The following is a 21568-nucleotide window of genomic DNA, read 5'->3' on the forward strand; positions in this document are numbered from 1 at the left end:
ATGGGTCCCAGCCCCACATCTATGGGTCCCAGCCCCACATCTATGGGTCCCACCTCGTCCTTCTCCACGGTGGCGTCGCTCAGCAGCCTCACGTCATCGTGGACATCGAAGTTAAACAGGGGCCCTATGGGAACGGGGGGGGGGGATTATGACGTCACAAAGGGGCCTTATGACGTCACAATGGGGGCCTTATGACGTCACAATGGGGCCTTATGACTTCACAATGGGGGTGTTATGACGTCACAATGGGGGCCTTATGACGTCACAGTGGGGGCGTTATGACGCCACAATGGGGTTTATGACGTCACAATGGGCCTTATGACGTCACAATGGGGGTGTTATGACGTCACAAAGGGGCCTTATGACGTCACAATGGGGCCTTATGGCATCACAATGGGGGGCCTTATGACGTCACAATGGGGCCTTATGACGTCACAATGGGGGCCTTATGACGTCACAATGGGGGCCTTATGACGTCACAAAGGGGCCTTATGACGTCACAGTGGGGCATTATGACGTCACAAAGGGGCCTTATGACGTCACAATGGGGTTTATGACGTCACAATGGGGTTTATGACATCACAATGGGGTTTATGACGTCACAATGGGGGCCTTATGACGTCACAATGGGGGTTATGGCATCACGATGGGGTTTATGACGTCACAATGGGGCCTTATGACGTCACAATGGGGGTGTTATGACGTCACAATGGGGCCTTATGACGTCACAATGGGGTCTATGACGTCACAGTGGGGTTTATGACGTCACAAAGGGGCCTTATGACGTCACAATGAGGGCGTTATGACGTCACAATGGAGACCTTATGACGTCACAATGGGGCCTTATGACGTCACAATGGGGTTTATGACGTCACAATGGGGCTTATGACGTCGCAGTGGGGCCTTATGACGTCACAATGGGGGTTATGACGTCACAATGGGGCCTTATGACGTCACAATGGGGGTTATGACGTCACAATGGGGCCTTATGACGTCACAGTGGGGGGTATGACGTCACAATGGGGGTTATGACGTCACAATGGGGTCTATGACGTCACAATGGGGTCTATGACGTCACAATGGGGGTTATGACGTCACAATGGGGGTGTTATGACGTCACAATGGGGGTTATGACATCACAATGGGGTTTATGACGTCACAATGGGGCCTTATGACGTCACAATGGGGGCCTTATGACGTCACAATGGGGGTCTTATGACGTCACAATGGGGTTTATGACGTCACAAAGGGGCCTTATGACGTCACAAAGGGGCCTTATGACGTCACAATGGGGTTTATGACGTCACAATGGGGGCCTTATGACGTCACAATGGGGCCTTATGACGTCACAATGGGGCCTTATTACGTCACAATGGGGGTTATGACGTCACAGCGGGGCCTTATGACGTCACAGTGGGGCCTTATGACGTCACAAAGGGGCCTTATGACGTCACAATGGGGCCTTATGACTTCACAATGGGCCTTATGACGTCACAATGGGGTTTATGACGTCACAGTGGGGGCCTTATGACGTCACAATGGGGGTTATGACATCACAATGGGGGTGTTATGACGTCACAATGGGGGTTATGACGTCACAATGGGGGTGTTATGACGTCACAATGAAGGTGTTATGACGTCACAATGGGGGTGTTATGACGTCACAATGGGGCCTTATGACGTCACAATGGGGGCGGGGGGGTCACTTACCGCTCTTCCCCCTGGCCTTGGTGACGATGAAGTCATAGAAGCTGTGGTGCTGTTATAAAGGGGGGAGATATGACGTCATAGGTGGGCTATGACGTCATAGGGGGTTGGTGATGACGTCATAGGGGGGTTGATGACGTCATAGGGGGTGGTGATGACGTCACAGCAAGGGGGCGGAGCCTCACGTGTGGGATGATGAGATCCTCCTTGATGTACATCAGCTGCTCCACCCCCGCCGACCTGAAAGGGGGCGGAGCCACGTCAGGACACGCCCCCCCACTCCATATATGGTGGCCTCATTTGCATACTGAAGCCACGCCCCCTCCATATATGGTGGGTTCATTTGCATATAGAAGCCACGCCCCCCCTCCACAATAACGGGTTGGTTTGCATGTAGAAGCCACGCCCCCATCGTTGGCCACGCCCCCCCATTAGACCACGCCCCCTCCATATATGGCGAGTCCATTTGCATAGAGAAGCCACGCCCCCATAAGACCACACCCCCTCCATATATGGTGATCCCATTTGCATATAGAAGCCACGTCCCCCCATTAGACCACGCCCCCTCCATATATGACTATCCTCATTAGACCACGCCCCCTCTCCATATATGGCAATCCTATTTGCATACAGAAGCCACGCCCCCATAAGGCCACGCCCCCTTTATATAATATACGGTAGCCCCATTTGCATATAGAAGCCACGCCCCCTCCATATATGGCAACAACCCCCCCCCCCCCATGAGACCACGCCCCCTCCATATATGGAGCCCCAATTTGCATATATATAAGCCACGCCCCCATAAGACCACGCCCCCTCCATATATTGTGACCCTATTTGCATACAGAAGCCACGCCCCCTCCATATATGGCCACGCCCACCACCAGGAGGCCACGCCCCCTTCGTTCCTATTGGCTGTTTCTCCTATGGCGTCGTATTAAGCCCCGCCCCCCCTCGTATTAGACTCCACCCCTATGCTAATGTAGCCCCGCCCCCAATCACACAAGCCACGCCCCCTTCTTAAAGGGCCAGCGCCCCATTTAAACAACATACCCACCCCAGGCATTAATAAAGGGGAGTAACCCCCCCCCAGCCCCTTATGGTGTTAATTAATTATGCTAATTAGCGATATTAATTAATGACCTCAGCTCGCTGAAGTCCCTGCGCAGGATTTCCAGAGCTTTCTGCAGGAACTGCTGCATCGTGTTCCCCTTCTTCATCTGGGGGAGAAACCCCATAGAGACCCATAGAACCCCATAGAGACCCATAGGACCATAGAGCCCCATAGGGACCCATAGAACCCCATAGAGACCCATAGAGACCCATTGAACCCCATAGGACCCATAGAACCCCATAGAGCCCCATAGAGACCCATAGAACCCTATAGAGCACCATAGAGACCCACAGTGCCCCACAGAACCCCATAGAGACCCATAGAGCCCCATAGGACCCATAGAGCCCCATAGGGACCCATAGAGACCCATAGGGACCCATAGCGACCCACAGAGCCCCATAGAGCCCCATAGAACCCAACAGAGCCCCATAGAGCCCCACAGAACCCAACAGAGCCCCATAGAACCCAACAGAGCCCCATAGAGCCCCATAGAACCCAACAGAGCCCCATAGAACCCCATAGAACCCAACAGAGCCCCATAGAACCCCATAGAACCCAACAGAGCCCCATAGAACCCCATAGAACCCCATAGAACCCAACAGAGCCCCATAGAGCCCCACAGAACCCAACAGAGCCCCATAGAACCCAACAGAGCCCCATAGAACCCCATAGAACCCAACAGAGCCCCATAGAGCCCCATAGAACCCAACAGAGCCCCATAGAACCCCATAGAACCCCATAGAACCCAACAGAGCCCCATAGAACCCCATAGAACCCAACAGAGCCCCATAGAACCCCATAGAAACCCATAGAGCCCCATAGAGCCCCATAGAACCCAACAGAGCCCCATAGAGCCCCATAGAACCCAACAGAGCCCCATAGAACCCCATAGAACCCAACAGAGCCCCATAGAACCCCATAGAAACCCATAGAACCCCCCCAGCCCCATAGAATCCCCCCCCCCAGCCCCACCTTGACAGTGCGGCGATGCCCGGATCCATCCCAGTAACTGAAGGTGATCTCAATCTCTTCATCTACAATAAGGACAACAATCAGCCCCATAGATCCCAGCCCCATAGATCCCTCCCAGCCCCATAGATCCCAGCCCCACGGCCCCATAGATCCCAGCCCCATAGATCCCAGCCCCATAGATCCCAGCCCCATGGCTCCATAGATCCCAGCCCCATAGATCCCAACCCCATAGATCCCAGCCCCATAGATCCCTCCCAGCCCCATAGATAGATCCCAGCCCCATAGATCCCACCCAGCTCCATAGATAGAACCCAACCCCATAGATCCCAACCCCGTAGATCCCTGCTTCATAGAACCCAGCCCCATAGATCCCAGCCCCATAGATCCCAGCCCCATAGATCCCAGCCCCACAGCTCCCACCCAGCCCCATAGATCCCAGCCCCACGGCCCCATAGATCCCAGCCCCATAGGTCCCAGCCCTATAGATCCCAGCCCCATAACCCCATACATCCTAGCCCCATAGATCCCAGCCCCACAGTCCCATAGATCCCAACCCCATAGATCCCTGCCCCAAAGATCCCAGCCCCATAGATCCCAGCCCCATAGATCCCAGCCCTATATATCCCAGCCCTATAGATCCCATCCCTATAGATCCCAGCCCCATAGATCCCAGCCCCATAACCCCATACATCCTAGCCCCATAGATCCCAGCCCCACAGCCCCATAGATCCCAGCCCCATAGCTCAGCCCCATAGATCCCACCCAGCCCCATAGATCCCATCGAGCCCCATAGATAGATCCCAGCCCCATAGATAGATCCCAGCCCCATAGATCCCTCCCAGCCCCATAGCTCCCAGCCCCATAGATCCCAGCCAGCCCCATAGATCCCATCGAGCCCCATAGCTCCCAGCCCCATAGCTCCCTCCCACCCCACATCTCCCAGCCCCATAGATCCCAGCCAGCCCCATAGATCCCATCGAGCCCCATAGCTCCCAGCCCCATAGATCCCAGCCAGCCCCATAGATCCCATCGAGCCCCATAGCTCCCAGCCCCATAGATCCCAGCCCCACCCCATACATCCAAGCCAGCCCCATAGATCCCACCGAGCCCCATAGCTCCCAGCCCCATAGATCCCACCCAGCCCCATAGATCCCACCCAGCCCCATAGATCCCAGCCCCACCCCATAGATCCCAGCCAGCCCCATAGATCCCATCGAGCCCCATAGATCCCAGCCCCATAGATCCCAGCCCCACCCCATAGATCCCAGCCAGCCCCATAGCTCCCAGCCCCATAGCTCCCAGCCCCATAGCTCCCTCCCAGCCCCATAGATCCCATCGAGCCCCATAGCTCCCAGCCCCATAGCTCCCTCCCAGACCCATAGACAGATCCCAGCCCCACATCTCCCAGCCCCATAGCTCCCAGCCCCATAGCCGTGCTCTCACTCTTGATCTTCTCCTGCTTGGCCTCCCATTCCTGCCGCAGTTCCTCCCGCAGTCGATTCTCCTCCTCCTGCCCCACAATTTAAGGTGAAAAAAACCCCAATTTTGGGGCCCAAAATGACCCAAAAAGCCCCAAAATAGCCCCAAATTCACCTCCCGGTCCCGATCCGGAAGGAAGCTGGTGTCCACATCCGGGTTTTTGCCCAACTTCCTCTTCCTGGGTGGTTCTTCTATATATGGGCAAAAAGGCGGAGCTTAACAATGGCCACGCCCCCTCCGTGGGGTTTAAGCCACGCCCACAACACTATATATGGGCAAAGGGGCGGGGTTAGGGCATGCCCCGCCCACGCTGTGTAAGCTACAGCCAATCAGCTTTGCATACATCCATATATGGGCAAAAGGGCGGAGCTAGTAGATGGTCCCACCCACCATGCATAAGCCCCGCCTCTTGTATGACCATATATGGGCAAAGGGGCGGGGCTTCAGTGTCTTTATTGCCACCAATGGGGCTTTGAGACCCCACTCAGCTCCGCCTCTTGTATGACCATATATGGTAAAAGGGGCGGAGCTAAAGCTTTGGCCATTGCCCCCAATGGGGATCCATATATGGTCGAAGGGGCGGGGCTATCCCATGGCCCCACCCCTCCACCCTCAAGCCCCGCCTCCTTTATGACCATATATGGGCAAAAGGGCGGAGCTATCACATGGCCCCACCCCTCCACCCTCAAGCCCCGCCTCTTTTGACCATATATGGACAAAGGGGCGGAGCTAGAGCTTTCCATTGCTTTTAATGGGACATTGAGACCCCACTAAGCTCCGCCTCTTGTATGACCATATATGGTAAAAGGGGCGGAGCTACAGCTTGGCCATTGCCCCTAATGGGGATCCATATATGGGCGAAGGGGCGGAGCTATCCCATGGCCCCACCCCTCCACCTTCAAGCCCCGCCTCCTTTATGACCATATATGGACAAAGGGGTGGAGCTAGAGCTTCCCATTGCCCTTAATGGGGCTTTGAGACCCCATTAAGCTCCACCTCCTGTATCTCCATATATGGTCATAGGGGTGGAGCTAACCCATGGCCCCACCCCTCCACCCTCAAGCCCCGCCTCCTTTATGACCATATATGGACAAAGGGGCGGAGCTCACCCATGGCTTCACCTCTTGTATGACCATATATGGACAAAGGGGTGGAGCTAACCCATGGCCCCACCCCTCCACCCTCAAGCCCCGCCTCTTGTATGACCATATATGGTCAAAGGGGCGGAGCTACAGCTCGGCCATTGCCCCCAATGGGGATCCATATATGGGCAAAGGGGCAGGTCTATCCCACGGCCCCACCCCTCCACCCTCAAGCCCCACCCCCTTGTATGACCATATATGGTCAAAGGGGCGGAGCTACAGCTTGGCCATTGCCCCCAATGGGGATCCATATATGGGCAAAGGGGCGGGGCTATCCCATGGCCCCACCTCTTCTATGACCATATATGGACAAAAGGGGCGGGTCTATCCTATGGCCCCACCCCTCCACCTTCAAGCCCCGCCTCCTCTATGACCATATATGGACAAAGTGGTGGAGCTAGAGCTTCCCATTGCCCTTAATGGGGCATTGAGACCCCACTGAGCTCCACCTCTTCTATCTCCATATATGGTCAAAGGGGCGGAGCTATCACATGGCCCCACCCCTTGGCCCACAAGCCCCGCCTCCTTTATGACCATATATGGACAAAGGGGCGGAGCTAGAGCTCCCCATTGCTTTTAATGGGGCATTGAGACCCCACTAAGCTCCGCCCCTTGTATCTCCATATATGGTCATAGGGGTGGAGCTATCCCATGGCCCCACCCCTTGGCCCACAAGCCCCGCCTCCTTTATGACCATATATGGACAAAGGGGCGGAGCTCACCCATGGCCCCACCCCTTATATGACCATATATGGGCAAAGGGGCGGAGCTAGAGCTCCCCATTGCCCTTAATGGGGCTTTGAGACCCCACTAAGCTTTGCCTCTTGTATGACCATATATGGTCATAGGGGTGGAGCTAACCCATGGCCCCACCCCTCCATCCCCAAGCCCCGCCTCTTTTATCTCCATATATGGTCAAAGGGGCGGAGCTACAGCTTGGCCATTGCCCCCAATGGGGGTCCATATATGGGCAAAGGGGCGGGGCTATCCCATGGCCCCACCTCTTCTATGACCATATATGGACAAAAGGGGCGGAGCTATCCCACGGCCCCACCCCTCCACCCTCAAGCCCCGCCTCCTTTATGACCATATATGGACAAAGGGGCGGAGCTCACCCATGGCCCCACCCCCTTGTATGACCATATATGGTCAAAGGGGCGGAGCTAGAGCTCCCCATTGCCCTTAATGGGGCTTTGAGACCCCACTGACCGTCACTGGGGGGGTCCCTATGGGGGCTGTCCCCCCCCCCTCCTCCTCCTCCTTCCTCCTCCTCCTCTTCCTCATCCAGGTTGAAGCTCAGGCTGCAGATCTGACGACGCTGCTGCTGCTTCCGGGCGCGCTCACGGAGACGCTCCAGCTTCCTGGATATGGGGGGGATATGGGGTTATATGGGGTTATAGGGGGTTATAGGGGGTTATATGGGGGGGATATGGGGTTATATGGGGTTATAGGGGGTTATATGGGGGGATATGGGGTTATATGGGGGGGATATGGGGTTATAGGGAAGGATATGGGGTTATATGGGGGGATATGGGGGGGATATGGGGGTTATGGGGGGATATGGGGGGTATGGGGGTATATAGGGGGGATATGGGGGTTATATGGGGTTACAGGGGGGGATATGGGGGGATATAAGGAGCTGGGGGGGATATGGGGGATATGGAGGGATATGGGGGGATATGGGGGGTTATGGGGGGGATATGGGGGATATGGGGGGGATATGGGGTTATAGGGGGGGATATGGGGGGGATATGGGGGGATATGGGGGTTATATGGGGTTATAGGGGGGGATATGGGGGTTATATGGGGTTATAGGGGGTTATAGGGGGGGATATGGGGTTATATGGGAAGGATATGGGGTTATATAGGGTTATATGTGGCGTTATGGGGTTATATGGGGATTATATGGGAAGGATATGGGGTTATATAGGGTTATATGGGGGGGTTATGGGTTTATATGGGGGGATATGGGGGGTATATGGGGGGATATGGGGTTATAGGGGGTTACAGGGGGGGATATGGGGGGATATAAGGAGCTGGGGGGGTATATGGGGGGGATATGGGGAGATATGGGGAGATATGGGGTTATGGGGGTATATACGGGGGATATGGGGGTTATATGGGGTTATAGGGGGGATATGGGGGGATATAAGGAGCTGGGGGGGTATATGGGGGGGATATGGGGGGATATGGGGGTAATATGGGGTTATAGGGGGGATATGGGGGGGATATGGGGTTATAGGGGGGGATATGGGGGGATATGGGGGGAAATGGGGGGGATATGGGGGTTATATGGGGTTATATGGAGGGATATGGGGGGATATAGGGGGTATATGGGGGGATATGGGGTTATATGGGGGGATATAGGGGGTATATGGGGGGTTGTGGGAGGATATGGAAGGATATGGGGGGATATGGGGGGATATGGGGGTTATATGGGGGTTATATGGGGGGATATGAGGTTATATGGGGGGTTATGGGGGGATTTGGGGGGATATGAGGTTATATGGGGGGATATGAGGTTATATGGAGGGATATGGGGGGATATGGGGGTTATATGGGGTTATAGGGGGGATATGGGGGGGATATGGGGTTATAGGGGGGGATATGGGGTGATATGGGGGGATATGGGGGTTATAGGGGGTTATAGGGGGTTATAGGGGGGGACATGGAGGGATATGGGGAAATATAGGGGGATATAGGGGGATATGGGGGGGATACAGGGGGATATGGAGGGTTATGGGGGCTATATAGGGAGATATGGGGTTATATGGGGGGATATGGGGCAGATATAGGGGGTATGGGGTTATAAGGGGGGATAAGGGGGGGATATGAGGTTATATAGGGGGATATGGTGGGGGGTTATGAGGGGTTAAGTGGGGGATATGGGGGTTATATGGGGGGATATGAAGGGATATGGGGGGATATGGGGGGGGATATGGGGTTATATGGGGGTATATGGGGGTATATGGAGGGATATGGGGGGATATGGGGGTTATGGGGGTTATATGGGGTTATATGGGGGGATATAAGGAGCTGGGGGGGTATATGGGGGGGATATGGAGGGATATGGGGGGATATGGGAGAATATGAGGGGATATGGGGGTTATATGGGGTTATAGGGGGTTATATGGGGGGATATGGGGGGGATATGGGGGGATATGGGGGGATATGGGGGTTATATGGGGTTATATGGGGGGGATATGGGGGGATATGAGGTTATATAGGGGGATATGGGGGGGATATGGGGTATATGGGGGGATATGGGGGGATATATGAAGGGATATGGGGGGATATGGGGTATATAGGAGGGATATGGTGGGATATGGGGGGATATGGGGGGGTTATGGGGGGGTTATGGGGGGGATACGGGGGATATGGGGGAGATATGGGGGGTTATGGGGGGATATGGGGGGATATGGGGTTATATGGGGTTATATGGGGGGAAATGGGGGAGATATGGGGGGATATGGGGTAGATATGGGGTTATATGGGGGGATATGGGGTTATATGGGGTTATATGGAGGGATATGGGGGGATATGGGGGTTATATGGGGTTATAGGGGGGATATGGGGGGGATATGGGGTTATAGGGGGGGATATGGGGGGATATGGGGGTTATATGGGGGGATATGGGGTTATATGGGGTTATGGGGGGGATATGGGGTTATATGGGGTTATAGGGGGGGATATGGGGAGATATGGGGTTATATGGGGGGATATGGGGAGATATGGGGTTATATGGGGGGATATGGGGGGATATGGGGTTATATGGGGGGATATGGGGGGATATGGGGTTATATGGGGGGATATGGGGAGATATGGGGTTATATGGGGGGATATGGGGTTATAGGGGGTTATATGGGGTTATAGGGGGGGATATGAGGGGATATGGGGTTATATGGGGGGGATATGAGGTTATATAGGGGGGGATATGGGGGTTATATGGGGATATAGGGGGGGATATGGGGGAGATAGGGGGGGATATGGGGGGATACAGGGGGATTTGGGGGGATATGAGGTTATATGGGGGGATATGGGGGTTATATGGGGGGATATGGGGGTTATATGGGGGGATATGGCGGGGATATGGGGGTTATATGGGGTTATAGGGGGTTATATGGGGTTATAGGAGGTTATATGGGGGGATATGGGGTTATATAGGGGGGATATGGGGGTATATGGGGGGATATGGGGGAGATATGGGGGGATATGGGGTTATAGGGGGGGATATGGGGGGATATAGGGGGTATATGGGGGGTTATGGGAGGATATGGGGGGATATGGGGGGATATGGGGGTTATATGGGGGTTATATGGGGGGATATGGGGGGATACAGGGGGATATGGGGGGTTATGGGGGGATTTGGGGGGATATGAGGTTATATGGGGGGATATGGGGGGATATGGGGGGATATGGGGGGATATGGGGGGGATATGGGGGGATATGGGGGTTATATGGGGATATAGGGGGGGATATGGGGGAGATATGGGGGGATATGGGAGGATATAGGGTATCTATGGGGTCTCTATGGGGTGGTTATGGGGTGTCTATGGGGTATCCATGGGGTATGCATGGGATATCCACGGGGTATCTATGGGGTAACTATGAGGTATCTATGGGGTCTCTATGAGGCAGCTATGGGGTCTCTATGGGGTATCTAAGGGGTCTCTATGGGATCTCTCTGTGGTATCTATGGGGCACTTATGGGGTCCCTATGGGGTGGTTATGGGGTCTCTATGGGGTCTCTATGGGGCAGCTATGGGGCAGCTATGGGGTGTCTATGGGGCAGCTATGGGGCAGCTATGGGGTGTCTATGGGGCAGCTATGGGGTCCCTATGGGGCAGCTATGGGGCAGCTATGGGGTATCTATGGGGCAGCTATGGGGCAGCTATGGGGCAGCTATGGGGCAGCTATGGGGTGTCTATGGGGCAGCTATGGGGCAGCTATGGGGTGTCTATGGGGCAGCTATGGGGTCCCTATGGGGCAGCTATGGGGCAGCTATGGGGTATCTATGGGGCAGCTATGGGGCAGCTATGGGGCAGCTATGGGGTCCCTATGGGGCAGCTATGGGGCAGCTATGGGGCAGCTATGGGGCAGCTATGGGGTGTCTATGGGGCAGCTATGGGGCAGCTATGGGGTGTCTATGGGGCAGCTATGGGGTGTCTATGGGGCAGCTATGGGGCAGCTATGGGGTGTCTATGGGGCAGCTATGGGGTATCTATGGGGCAGCTATGGGGCAGCTATGGGGTATCTATGGGGCAGCTATGGGGTCCCTATGGGGTGTCTATGGGGCAGCTATGGGGTGTGTATGGGGCAGCTATGGGGTATCTATGGGGTGTCTATGGGGCTGACAGCTGCAGCTGGCGGCTCTGCTCCTTCTTGGCCAGCTGTCGCTCCCTCTCTCGCACCAAGGCCTCCTGCTTCGCCTTCATGTCGTTCAGCGTCACCAGGCCTACAGAGATTTGGGGTGAATTCAGGCAATTTTGGCTCATTTTGGGCTGGTTTGGGTCAATTTAGGTTTTTTGGAGAGTTTTGGGGTGATTTTGGGGCCGTCGTGGGGTGGGTTTGGGGTCAATTTGGGCTGAATTTGGGCTGTTTTGGGGCTGGATTTGGGCAGTTTTGGGGCTGTTTTGGGTTGAATTTGGGCTGTTTTGGGGCCATTTTGGTGTCAATTTAGGGCTTTTTGGGTCGTTTTGGGGTGATTTTAGGGTGTTTTGGGTGATTTTGGGGCATTTTGGGGTGATTTTAGGGTGTTTTGGGGCATTTTGGGGCATTTTAGGGTGTCTTGAGGCTGATTTTGGGGTCAATTTGGGCTATTTTGGGTTGAATTTGGGCTATTTTGGGGTCATTTGGGGCCATTTTGGTGTCAATTTAGGGCTTTTTGGGTCATCTTGGGTTGAATTTGGGCTGTTTTGGGGCATTTTGGGGCCAATTTGGGGCTTTTTGGGTCATTTTGGGGTGATTTTGGGGTGTTTTGGGGCATTTTGAGGTGATTTTGGGGCGATTTTGGGGCATTTTAGAGTGTTTTGGGGCATTTTAGGGTGTTTTGGGGCATTTTGGGGTGATTTTAGGTTGTTTTGGGGCATTTTGGGGTGATTTCGGGTCATTTTGGGGTGATTTAGGGTGTTTTGGGGCATTTTGGGGTGATTTTGGGGCATTTTGGGGTGATTTTAGGGTGTTTTGGGGCATTTTGGGGTGATTTTAGGGTATCTTGAGGCTGATTTTGGGGTCAATTTGGGCTGCTTTTGGGTTGAATTTAGGGTCAATTTGGGCTATTTTGGGTTGAATTTGGGCTGTTTTGGGGTCATTTTGGGTTGAATTTGGGCTGTTTAGGGTCATTTTGGGTTGTTTTAGGGTCATTTTGGGTTGAATTTGGGCTACTTTAGGGTCAATTTGGGCTGTTTTGGGGTCATTTTGGGTTGAATTTGGGCTGTTTTGGGGTCAATTTGGGTTGAATTTGGGCTATTTTAAGGTCAATTTGGGCTGTTTTAGGGTCATTTTGGGGCGAATTTGGGCTGTTTTGGGTCATTTTGGGTTGAATTTGGGCTGTTTTGGGTCATTTTGGGTTGAATTTGGGCTACTTTAGGGTCAATTTGGGCTGTTTTGGGGTCATTTTGGGTTGAATTTGGGCTGTTTTAGGGTCATTTTGGGTTGAATTTGGGCTGTTTTGGGTCATTTTGAGCTGTTTTGGGGTCAATTTGGGTTGAATTTGGGCTGTTTTAGGGTCATTTTGGGGCGAATTTGGGCTGTTTGGGGTCATTTTGGGTTGAATTTGGGCTGTTTTAGGGTCATTTTGGGTTGAATTTGGGCTGGTTTAGGGTCAATTTGGGCACTTTTCTGGTCATTTTGGGTTGAATTTGGGCTGTTTTAGGGTCATTTTGGGGTGAATTTGGGCTATTTTAGGGTCATTTTGGGCTGTTTTAGGGTCATTTTGGGTTGAATTTGGGCTGTTTTGGGTCATTTTGGGTTGAATTTGGGCTATTTTGGGGTCATTTTGGGCTGTTTTGGGGACATTTTGGGTTGAATTTGGGCTGTTTTGGGGTCATTTTGGGTTGAATTTGGGCTGTTTTGGGTCATTTTGGGTTGAATTTGGGCTATTTTGGGGTCATTTTGGGCTGTTTTGGGGACATTTTGGGTTGAATTTGGGCTGTTTTGGGTCATTTTGGGTTGAATTTGGGCAGTTTTGGTACCGACCGACAGTGCTGGATTTGAGCTCGGCCTCCACAGCATCGTAATGAGCCGAAAACTTCTTATCAATGTTGGCCTTCAGGGTGTTCTCCTATGGGGGGGGGGGGGTAATTAAAAGGGGTTAATTAGTTAATTAGGGGGGGTTAATTAATGGGGAGGGGGTCCCCCATAACCACCCCCCCCCCAGCCTCCCATTGGAACCCATAATGACACCATAGATCCCCCATAAAACTCTATAATGACCTTGTTACCCCCATAGGACCCCATAGGACCCCATAAGGACCCCATAGGACCCCATAAGAGCCTATAGCAACTCTATTACCCATATAAGGACCCCATAGGACCCCCATAACCCCCCATAGGACCCCACAGAACCCCTATAAGACCCCACAGGCCCCCATAATAACCCCATAGCCTCCCATAAGACCCCCAATAGGGACCCATAGAACACCATAGTTACCCCATAAGACCCCATAGCCCCACATAACCCCCTATAAGACCCCATAGCCCCACATAACCCCCTATAAGACCCCATAGCCCCACATAACCCCCTATAAGACACCATAGCCCCACATAACCGCCCTATAAGACCCCATAGCCCCACATAACCCCCCTATAAGACCCCATAGCCCCACATAACCCCCTATAAGACCCCATAGCCCCACATAACCCCCCTATAAGACCCCATAGCCCCCTATAGCCCCCATATAAGAACCCTATAACAACCCTATTACCCCTCCGTTGCCCCCCATAGAACCCCATAGCCCCCCATAGAACACAATAGGGACCCCATAGCCCCCCAAAGGGACCCATAGAACCCCATAGGCACTTCATATCCACCCATAAAGACCCATAGAACCCCACAGAGACCACATAAGAACCCCATATGCCCCCATAACACCCCTATAGCCCCCCATAGGGACCTCATAACAACCCTGTCACCCCCCATAAGGCCCCATAGAACCCCATAAGACCCCCGTATCCCCCCAATAGGGACCCATAGAACACCATAGTTACCCCATAAGACACCATAGCCCCACATAACCCCCTATAAGACCCCATAGCCCCACATAACCCCCTATAAGACCCCATAGCCCCACATAACCCCCTATAAGACACCATAGCCCCACATAACCGCCCTATAAGACCCCATAGCCCCACATAACCCCCCTATAAGACCCCATAGCCCCACATAACCCCCTATAAGACCCCATAGCCCCACATAACCCCCCTATAAGACCCCATAGCCCCCTATAGCCCCCATATAAGAACCCTATAACAACCCTATTACCCCTCCGTTGCCCCCCATAGAACCCCATAGCCCCCCATAGAACACAATAGGGACCCCATAGCCCCCCAAAGGGACCCATAGAACCCCATAGGCACTTCATATCCACCCATAAAGACCCATAGAACCCCACAGAGACCACATAAGAACCCCATATGCCCCCATAGCACCCCTATAGCCCCCCATAGGGACCTCATAACAACCCTGTCACCCCCCATAAGGCCCCATAGAACCCCATAAGACCCCCGTATCCCCCCAATAGGGACCCATAGAACACCATAGTTACCCCATAAGACCCCATAGCCCCACATAACCCCCCTATAAGACCCCATAGCCCCACATAACCCCCTATAAGACCCCATAGCCCCACATAACCCCCTATAAGACACCATAGCCCCACATAACCCCCTATAAGACCCCATAGCCCCACATAACCCCCTATAAGACCCCATAGCCCCACATAACCCCCTATAAGACACCATAGCCCCACATAACCCCCTATAAGACCCCATAGCCCCCTATAGCCCCCACATAAGAACCCTATAACAACCCTATTACCCCTCCGTTGCCCCCCATAGAACCCCATAGCCCCCCATAGAACCCCATAGGACCCAATAGGGACCCCATAGCCCCCCAAAGGGACCCATAGAACCCCATAGGCACTTCATATCCACCCATAAAGACCCATAGAACCCCACAGAGACCACATAAGAACCCCATATCCCCCCATAGCACCCCTATAGCCCCCCATAGGGACCTCATAACAACACTGTCACCCCCCATAAGGCCCCATAGAACCCCATAGGACCTTATATCTCCCCACAGACCCACATAGAACCCTATACGACCCCATAGGACCCCATAAGAACCCCACTGGATCCTATAGGGCCCCATATCCCCCCTATATCTCCCCGTAGGCCGCCATAAGACCTCATAATACCCCACAGAGACCCCATAGGGCCCCATATCCCCCCATAGGCGCCCATATACCCCCACAGGACCCCATAACAACCCCATATGACCCCCAATAGGCCCTTATAGGCCCCATATCCCCCCATAGAGACCCCATAGGCCCCTATAGGCCCCACAGCTCCCCATATCCCCCCCATAGAACCATATAGCCCCCCATAGAGACCCCATATCCTCCCATTAGAACCCTATAGGGACCCCATAGGCCCCATACCCCCCATAGAGACCCCATAGAACCTTATAAACACCTATAGGGACACCATATCCCACCATATCAACCCGTAGAGACCCCATAAAGACCCCATATCGCCCCATAGAGACCCCATAGAACCCTATAGGCCCCATAGCCCCCAATAGAGCCCCATGAGAACCCCATAAAGACCCCATATCCCCCCATAGAGACCCTATATACCCCCATAAGACCACATATGCCCCCATAGAATCCTGTAGAACCCTATAGGCCCCACAGAAACTCCATAGAGACCCCATATGCCCCCATAGGAACCCATAGCCTCCCATAGGACCCCATAGACCCCCATAGGGACCTGCAAGACCCCATAAGTACCCCATAGCAACCCCATAAGACCCCATAGCCCACCATAGTCCCACATAAGAACCCCATAGGACCCCATAAGAGCCCCATAGGGACCCCATGTGCCCTATAGACCCCCATAGGACCCTATAGAAACCCATATCCCCCCATAGAGACCCCATGGAACCCTATAGGCCCCATAGCCCCCAATAGGGCCCCATGAGAACCCCATAAAGACCCCATATCCCCCCATAGAGACCCTATATACCCCCATAAGACCACATATGCCCCCACAGAACCCTATAGAACCCTAGAGGCCCCACAGAAACTCCATAGAGACCCCATATGCCCCCATAAGACCCCATAGCCCCCCAAATAACGCCATATCCCTCCATAGACCCTTATAGGCCCCACAGGCACCTATATGCCCCACAACAGAACCCCATTGCCTCCCATAGAACCCTAAAGAACCCCACAGACCCCGATAAAAACCCCATATCCCCCTATAGGTCCCCCCTATAGACCCCATAGACACCCATAGAACCCTATATCCCCCCATAGGCCCCCTATAGCCCCCCACAGAGACCCCATATACCCCCATAAGACCCCATAGGCCCCCTATAGAACCCCATAGGTCCCATATCCCCCCATATAACCCTATAGAGACCCTATAGAACCCCATAGGCCCCTATAGAGCCCCATAGAGACCCTATAGCACCCCATAGGCCCCTATAGAACCCCATAGAGACCCTATAGCGCCCCATAGGCCCCTATAGAGCCCCATAGAGACCCTATAGGCCCCATAGGCCCCTATAGAACCCCATAGAGACCCTATAGCGCCCCATAGGCCCCTATAGAACCCCATAGGCCCCTATAGCGCCCCATAGGCCCCTATAGAACCCCATAGAGACACTATAGCGCCCCACAGAACCCTATAGAACCCCATAGGGCCCCATAGCCCCTATAGAACCCCATAGGCCCCTATAGAACCCCATAGAGACCCTATAGACCCCATAGAGACCCTATAGAGCCCCATAGAGACCCTATAGAACCCCATAGGCCCCTATAGAACCCCACAGGCCCCTATAAAACCCCATAGGCCCCTATAGCGCCCCATAGGCCCCTATAGAACCCCATAGAGGCCCCATAGGCCCCTATAGAACCCCATAGAGACCCTATAGCGTCCCATAGGCCCTCTATAGCCCCCCATAGAGACCCCATATACCTCCATAAGACCCCATAGGCCCCCTATAGAACCCCATAGGCCCCATATCCCCCCATATAACCCTATAGAGACCCTATAGAGCCCCATAGAGACCCTATAGCGCCCCACAGGCCCCTATAGAACCCCATAGGGCCCTATAGAGCCCCATAGGCCCCTATAGAACCCCATAGAGACCCTATAGAGCCCCACAGAACCCTATAGAACCCCATAGGGCCCCATAGCCCCCATAGAACCCAATAGGACCCTATAGAACCCCATAGAGACCCTATAGCACCCCATAGGCCCCTATAGAACCCCATAGGCCCCTATAGAACCCCATAGGCCCCTATAGCGCCCCATAGGCCCCTATAGAACCCCATAGAGACCCTATAGGCCCCATAGACCCCTATAGAACCCCATAGGCCCCTATAGGCCCCATAGGCCCCTATAGAGCCCCATAGAGACCCTATAGAGCCCCATAGGCCCCTATAGAACCCCATAGAGACCCTATAGGCCCCATAGGCCCCTATAGAACCCCATAGGCCCCTATAAGCCCCATAGGCCCCTATAGAACCCCATAGAGACCCTATAGCGCCCCATAGGCCCCTATAGAACCCCATAGAGACCCTATAGCGCCCCATAGGCCCCTATAGCGCCCCATAGAACCCCATAGAGACCCTATAGGCCCCTATAGAACCCCATAGGGACCCTATAGAACCCCATAGAGACCCTATAGAACCCCATAGGCCCCTATAGAACCCCATAGAGACCCTATAGCGTCCCATAGGCCCCTATAGAACCCCATAGAGACCCTATAGGCCCCTATAGAACCCCACAGAGACCCTATAGCGCCCCATAGGCCCCTATAGAACCCCATAGAGACCCTATAGGCCCCACAGGACCCCATAGAGACCCCATATACCCCCATAAGACCCCATAGGCCCTCTATAGAGACCCCATATCCCCCCATAGAACCCTATAGGGACCCTATAGAGCCCCATAGGCCCCTATAGAACCCCATAGAGACCCTATAGAACCCCATAGAGACCCTATAGGCCCCTATAGAACCCCATAGAGACCCTATAGCGCCCCATAGCCCCCTATAGAACCCCATAGGCCCCTATAGAACCCCATAGAGACCCTATAGGCCCCTATAGAACCCCATTGAGACCCCATATGCCCCATAGGCCCCTATAGAACCCCACAGAGACCCCATAGGCCCCTATAGAACCCCATAGACACCCTATAGCGCCTCATAGGCCCCTATAGAACCCCATTGAGACCCCATAGGCCCCTATAGAACCCCATAGAGACCCCATAGGCCCCATAGGCCCCTATAGAACCCCATAGAGACCCTATAGGCCCCACAGGACCCCATAGAGACCCCATATACCCCCATAAGACCCCATAGGCCCCCTATAGAACCCCATATCCCCCCATAGAACCCTATAGGGACCCTATAGAGCCCCATAGGCCCCTATAGAACCCCATAGAGACCCTATAGAACCCCATAGGCCCCCATAGGCCCCATAGGCCCCTATAGAGCCCCACAGGCCCCTATAGCGCCCCATAGGCCCCTATAGAACCCCATAGAGACCCTATAGCGCCCCATAGGCCCCTATAGCGCCCCATAGGCCCCTATAGAACCCCATAGAGACCCTATAGGCCCCTATAGAACCCCATAGGGACCCTATAGAACCCCATAGAGACCCTATAGAACCCCATAGGCCCCTATAGAACCCCATAGAGACCCTATAGCGTCCCATAGGCCCCTATAGAACCCCATAGAGACCCTATAGGCCCCTATAGAACCCCACAGAGACCCTATAGCGCCCCATAGGCCCCTATAGAACCCCATAGAGACCCTATAGGCCCCACAGGACCCCATAGAGACCCCATATACCCCCATAAGACCCCATAGGCCCTCTATAGAGACCCCATATCCCCCCATAGAACCCTATAGGGACCCTATAGAGCCCCATAGGCCCCTATAGAACCCCATAGAGACCCTATAGAACCCCATAGAGACCCTATAGGCCCCTATAGAACCCCATAGAGACCCTATAGCGCCCCATAGCCCCCTATAGAACCCCATAGGCCCCTATAGAACCCCATAGAGACCCTATAGGCCCCTATAGAACCCCATTGAGACCCCATATGCCCCATAGGCCCCTATAGAACCCCACAGAGACCCCATAGGCCCCTATAGAACCCCATAGACACCCTATAGCGCCTCATAGGCCCCTATAGAACCCCATTGAGACCCCATAGGCCCCTATAGAACCCCATAGAGACCCCATAGGCCCCATAGGCCCCTATAGAACCCCATAGAGACCCTATAGGCCCCACAGGAACCCATAGAGACCCCATATACCCCCATAAGACCCCATAGGCCCCCTATAGAACCCCATATCCCCCCATAGAACCCTATAGGGACCCTATAGAGCCCCATAGGCCCCTATAGAACCCCATAGAGACCCTATAGAACCCCATAGGCCCCCATAGGCCCCATAGGCCCCTATAGAGCCCCACAGGCCCCTATAGCGCCCCATAGGCCCCTATAGAACCCCATAGAGACCCTATAGCGCCCCATAGGCCCCTATAGAACCCCATAGAGACCCTATAGCGCCCCATAGGCCCCTATAGAACCCCATAGAGACCCTATAGAGCCCCATAGGCCCCTATAGAACCCCATATCCCCCATATAACCCTATAGAGACCCTATAGCGCCCCATAGGACCCCATAGAGACCCCATATACCCCCATAGAACCCTATAGGGACCCTATAGAGCCCCATAAGCCCCTACAGAACCCCATATAACCCTATAGAGACCCTATAGCGCCCCATAGGCCCCTATAGAACCCCATAGAGACCCCATAGGCCCCTATAGAACCCCATAGAGACCCTATAGACCCCATAGGCCCCTATAGAACCCCATAGAGACACTATAGCGCCCCATAGCCCCCTATAGAGCCCCACAGGCCCCTATAGAACCCCATAGGCCCCTATAGCGCCCCATAGGCCCCTATAGAACCCCATAGGCCCCTATAGAACCCCATAGAGACCCTATAGCGCCCCATAGGCCCCTATAGAACCCCACAGAGACCCTATAGCGCCCCATAGCCCCCTATAGAGCCCCACAGGCCCCTATAGAACCCCATAGGCCCCTATAGAACCCCATTGAGACCCCATATGCCCCATAGGCCCCTATAGAACCCCATAGAGACACTATAGCGCCCCATAGAGACCCTATAGCGCCCCATAGGCCCCTATAGAACCCCATAGAGACGCTATAGCGCCCCATAGAGACCCTATAGCGCCCCATAGGCCCCTATAGAACCCCATAGGCCCCTATAGAGCCCCATAGGCCCCTATAGAGACCCCATATCCCCCCATATAACCCTATAGAGACCCCATAGGCCCCTATAGAACCCCATAGAGACCCTATAGCGCCCCATAGGCCCCTATAGGCCCCATAGGCCCGTATAGGCCCCACAGGACCCCATAGAGACCCCATATACCCCCATAAGACCCCATAGGCCCCCTATAGAACCCCATAGGCCCCTATAGAACCCCATAGAGACCCTATAGCGCCCCATAGGCCCCTATAGAACCCCATAGGCCCCATATCCCCCCATATAACCCTATAGAGACCCTATAGGCCCCATAGGCCCCCATAGGCCTCCATAGGCCCCATAGGCCGCTCTAGGCCTCACCTCGGCGATGCGCTGCCGTAGCAGCTCCATGTGCTCCCGTTGCCGCTCCCGTTTCTTCATGAGCTGCAGCGCCCGCCCCGCTTCACTCGCCGCTCCCTTGTACTGCGCCATCTTGGATCCAGTACCGACACCGGAAACCGGAACCGGAAATAACAAGACCCCCCCCCTTATAGACTTAACATCCGCTCTGCGCGACCACGTGACCGGAAGCGCGGCCTAAGCTCCTACACCTCCTAACCCCTGTGCGCTGTAA

The 21568-nt window shown here is 54.2% G+C and overlaps 1 protein-coding gene across 1 annotated transcript in view; it reads right to left on the reverse strand.

The window, feature by feature from the left end:
• FAM50A (family with sequence similarity 50 member A) overlaps positions 1–21457 on the reverse strand; it is a 34029-nt gene extending 12572 nt beyond the window's left edge. Inside the window, exons 1-11 of the mRNA XM_085534846.1 lie at positions 21316–21457; positions 13612–13696; positions 11770–11869; positions 7624–7775; positions 5387–5463; positions 5237–5303; positions 3794–3855; positions 2851–2927; positions 1893–1947; positions 1711–1759; positions 54–124 (exon numbers count right to left, since the gene is read on the reverse strand). Of these exons, the coding sequence (XP_085390972.1) occupies positions 54–124; positions 1711–1759; positions 1893–1947; positions 2851–2927; positions 3794–3855; positions 5237–5303; positions 5387–5463; positions 7624–7775; positions 11770–11869; positions 13612–13696; positions 21316–21426 (906 nt within the window). The 5' untranslated portion in view covers positions 21427–21457. The remainder of the gene's footprint in view (positions 1–53; positions 125–1710; positions 1760–1892; positions 1948–2850; positions 2928–3793; positions 3856–5236; positions 5304–5386; positions 5464–7623; positions 7776–11769; positions 11870–13611; positions 13697–21315) is intronic.
• Positions 21458–21568: the final 111 nt, after the last annotated feature.

This window comes from Coturnix japonica, unplaced genomic scaffold (assembly GCF_054131305.1).
Source record: "Coturnix japonica strain WE unplaced genomic scaffold, WE-NBRP24 Scf102, whole genome shotgun sequence".
Lineage (NCBI taxonomy): Eukaryota > Metazoa > Chordata > Aves > Galliformes > Phasianidae > Coturnix > Coturnix japonica.